Consider the following 4222-nt stretch of genomic DNA (forward strand, 5'->3'; position numbering starts at 1 on the left):
ATTACATAGATGGTATTCATATAACTTTCACTCCACGTCTCACATCTCTATTTGTTTTACACGCACCACTTATAATCTATATAACGAATCCTTATTTTGCTTTTTCAACGTTTCTCAACGTAAATCTTCTCATATAATGTAAACTTCTTTCGTGTTCTTCTTCAAGTTCTTCTTCTTCTTTAACCTAATTAAATTCGTTGTTCTCCTCTTTCGCGTTTTTCTTCTCTGCATTATGGATCTGGATTGATTCAACGCAATTAGCTTCGTCGTTCATCTTCTTCTTCGTTTTCTTCTTCTATCTGCACTTTTGACTTGAAACAATGAATGAATCAACTTCAAATCAGCTGAATGACTGCGATTTGGATGATTCTTTTGAAATGCATCAATTTGATGAGGTTTGGATTATTGAATTCTGAATCGAATTTAATGGAATGAAATTGCTAATTTTATTTGAAGTGAATTGAAAGGACTGAGGTGATCTACATCTGAATTGAATTCAAATCAATTGATAATATGTAACTGTGAGTAATTGTGAGTGTCATTAACTATGAGTAACTCCGAGTAAATTTGAGTAACTTTTCGGTTCAGTAAGTACTAAAGAGGTGGTTCATCACTTTCATATTTTCGGTTCGGTACGTAGAAAGCAGTCTAACAAAAATTAGACCAACATGTTTTGTTTTCTTCCCTAAGAACTATATAATTGTTTCACTGTAATTAAGATTTCGGTTCACCATGCAGACCAGCTGTGTTGTGGACGAAAAATTTGTCCCAAAGGTGGGAATAATTTTCAAGACCCTAGAAGAAGTTAGAAAGTTCTACAAACATTATTCCAAACTTGCTGGTTTTTCCACCAAAATAAGGAACACGACTCGGGATGGAAACAAGATTAAGAATCAACTAATTGTATGCTCTAGAGAGGGGAGGTGGAAATCAAAGATATCTCCGACTTTGAAGACAAACCCTTCAGCTGGGTTAAATTGTCCTGCCAGAATTTACGTACATATAATGAAGGATGTTAGTCTTTGGACAATTTCCAAAGTTGTTTTGAATCACTCACATCCTTATTGTCCAGACCAGGTTGAGATGCTCAAACAACACAGGGAGCTTAGCATTTTCGTGCGTCGCACCATTGAAACCCACGAGGAAGCTGGAATCAGACCGAGCAAAACCTACCAATCATTTGTGGCAGCAGCTGGCAGCCACCGTGAACTAGATTTTATAGAAAAAGACGTAAGAAATTACATCACAAGGGAAGTACAGAATATTTCAGAAAAAGACGATACCAAAGAATTTGGGAAGTACCTAGTAAGAATGAAAGAAAAGAACCAAAATTTCTTCTTTGAGCTCAACCTTGAAGGCGATCACTGCATTAAACATGCATTCTGGGCTGATGCAAGAAGCAGGGCTGCATTCAATTATTTTGGAGATGTGGTTTCATTTGATACCACATATAACACAAACAGGTATTCGGTTCCCTCAAAGATACTTTTGATGCTCAGTGGCTATACATATTTCGGTTCACCATAGTGTGCTTGTTATTTATGCATGTACAATTTGGTTTTAGGTTCTTTTGTTGGCGTGAATCACCACGGGCAGTCGACACTTCTTAGATGCGCGCTGATGAAAAATGAGGACATTCAATCATTCAAATGGCTATTTGAGTGTTGGCTACGTTGCATGGGAGGGAAGGCACCAAAAGGTATTCTTACCGATCAATGCGCATCGATTCAAAGGGGGAATTGAGCTATGCATGCCAACAACAATTCACCGCTGGTGTATCTGACACATCATGAAGAAGATCCCAAGCAAACTAAATGGCTACAAGGGACACATTGATATTGAACAAGAGATGAGCCATGTTGTTTGAAACTCGTACACAAAAGACAATTTTGACAGAAACTGGAACGATTTCCTCACAAAGTATGGTCTCGGAGGCAACAAGTGGCTTTCAGGTAATTGAGATTTCAATTCAAATAATTTTTATTCTTATATATTTTTTTTTTCAAAAGCATGCACTGTTTTCGGTTCACCGCAACTTACAAATTCGGTTCGGTTTGCAGAGCTGTACGAGGATCGGCATATATGGATTCCGATTTACTTGGATCACCACTTTTGAGCTGGGATGAGAAGCACACAAAGGAGCGAGAGTATGCATTCATTTTTCAACAAGTTCATCACACAGAATAGCTCCTTGAGACAATTTGTGAAGCAATACGACAATTGCCTCGCAAGCAGAGAACAAGTAGAGAGAGAATTTGATGCTGTAGATTTTCACACTGTGATACCGTGCACAACAAAATCAGCAATAGAGGCACAGTTTCAGTGTGTATATACCCATGAGAAGTTCAGGGAAGTTCAAGCTCAATTTAGAGGTAAAGTGAATTGTATCACAAGATCAATGCATTCAACCCTAAGTTTTACAACATATGAAGTCATAGAGCAGGTTTTCAACTCCACATTCAACAAGTTTATCGTCACCTATGACGCAGTATCACGAGATGTAAAGTGCCATTGCTTGCTGTTTGAGTTTAGGGGCATATTGTGCCGCCATTCCCTAAGCGTTCTAAGCTTTGAGCGAGTGGATAACGTGACACCTAAATACATATTGGAACGCTGGAGTAAGAACATAAAGAGGAGGCATACACACATCAAGAGCAGCCAAGATGAACCTGTACTGGAGCCAAGAAGTAAGAGATTTGACGAATTGGTGTCTCGGTCACACAATATATGTAAATTTGCATCCAAGTCTTAAGAGTTGACCGGAATTTTGCACCGAGCATTTGACAAGGTCATGGCGGAGATGGAAGAATATCAAGAGAGAAGGAAAGGAAAAAGTTTGTTAACCCACGAAGAAGCGACATTAAGCAATGTGAATGATCTTCAAAGCCCACCACGTATCAAAACAAGAGGTCGGCCCAAGAACAGACTTGGATCAAACCTGAAAAAAAAGATCTCTAATGCCATGAAGAAAAAGAAAAAGACAGCTCCAAGTGAGGTAAAATTGACTTGCTTTTGATTAGTTAAAAATTCAATTGTTCAATTTCCTAATATACAATTAATTATGTCTTTTGTAGTTGAACCTTTTAGACTCCGGATCATCGATTCAGTCAAGCTCCACTCTTTACAATACACCAGATATGAATTATCCAAGATAGGATTTTACAAGTTTTAGTTTTTATTAATGTAAATTTTTGTTCACCCATGAGCAAATTTAGGTTCACCATGGTTATAGCAGGTTTAATTTCTGAATGTTGATAGTTTTTAATGAATAGTCACTTTTTTGGTGAAATTCTATATTGATATATGCAGTTTTTTGATTCGTCTAGTGTATTAATTTCTAGGTTGAATAATAAGAATTTGTTTTTTGGTTCATGGTTCAGAGTTCAGAGTTCTGATAGTAGCATTCTTTTAAAATTAGATCTATGTTATGTTGCGATATGCACTTTTTTGGTTCACCAGTTGCATTAATTTTGGTTCATTGTGTTTTTGTGTTTAGGGTTTAGGGTTTAGGGTTTTAGGGATTTAAGGTTTATGGGTTCAGGGTTCAGTGTTCAGTGTTCAGGGTTCTGGTTTTAGTGTTTAGGTTTAAGGTTTAGGGATCAGTGTTTAGGGATTCAGTGTGTTTCTACCTTTTGGTTCGCCCAGTGTAGTAATTTTGGTTCACTGTGTTCTTTTGAATTTCATAATGTATTGGTAATCACCCTGATTTCTCTCACTATGAACCTGCAACAAAACAACAGCCAGGCAGTTCCAATAGGTATATGACAAGACAAGGAGTAATTCATCTTGACATTAGATCCATACATTAATATTAACATCAGATCCATACATTAATATTAACATTTACATTAATGTTGACATATATACATTCAAAAGAAGCAGTGTCTGCTTTTTTAAACAAGTTGAACAAAATATTGTTAATTAGAACCATTCAAACTTCACTGGTTTTGAGATTCACTTGATGTTTCTGAATCCATTGGAACAATTTTTTCTTTTTTCATGAGACTCTTTTGTCTTGTTCTTTCTACCAGCGTTATATTGTCAAATTCTAATTCTGATTTGGATTCCAGCAAATATTCTTCTTCCGAAGAAGAATCCACAACAACAACTTTCTTTTCTTCTTTCTCCCTTTTTCTTTTCTCTTTCTCCTTTATTTTCTTTCTATACAAAAGTCCCTAAAACACAAAATTATTTAGTTAGCAGAGTATTTGAAACGAGGAAA

The 4222-nt window shown here is 36.5% G+C and overlaps 1 protein-coding gene across 1 annotated transcript; it reads left to right on the top strand.

The window, feature by feature from the left end:
* The first annotated feature begins 320 nt into the window (after nt 1-320).
* On the top strand, nt 321-2752 carry LOC148565951 (protein FAR1-RELATED SEQUENCE 5-like). The gene is made up of 5 exons (XM_088487314.1): nt 321-395; nt 739-1470; nt 1528-1699; nt 1897-1952; nt 2183-2752. Exons 1-5 carry the CDS (start codon nt 321-323, stop codon nt 2750-2752), a joined length of 1605 nt encoding a protein of 534 aa, XP_088343440.1.
* The last annotated feature ends 1470 nt before the right edge of the window (nt 2753-4222 follow it).

This window comes from Arachis ipaensis, chromosome B5 (assembly GCF_059453495.1).
Source record: "Arachis ipaensis isolate K30076 ecotype BB chromosome B5, ASM5945349v1, whole genome shotgun sequence".
Classification (NCBI taxonomy): domain Eukaryota; kingdom Viridiplantae; phylum Streptophyta; class Magnoliopsida; order Fabales; family Fabaceae; genus Arachis; species Arachis ipaensis.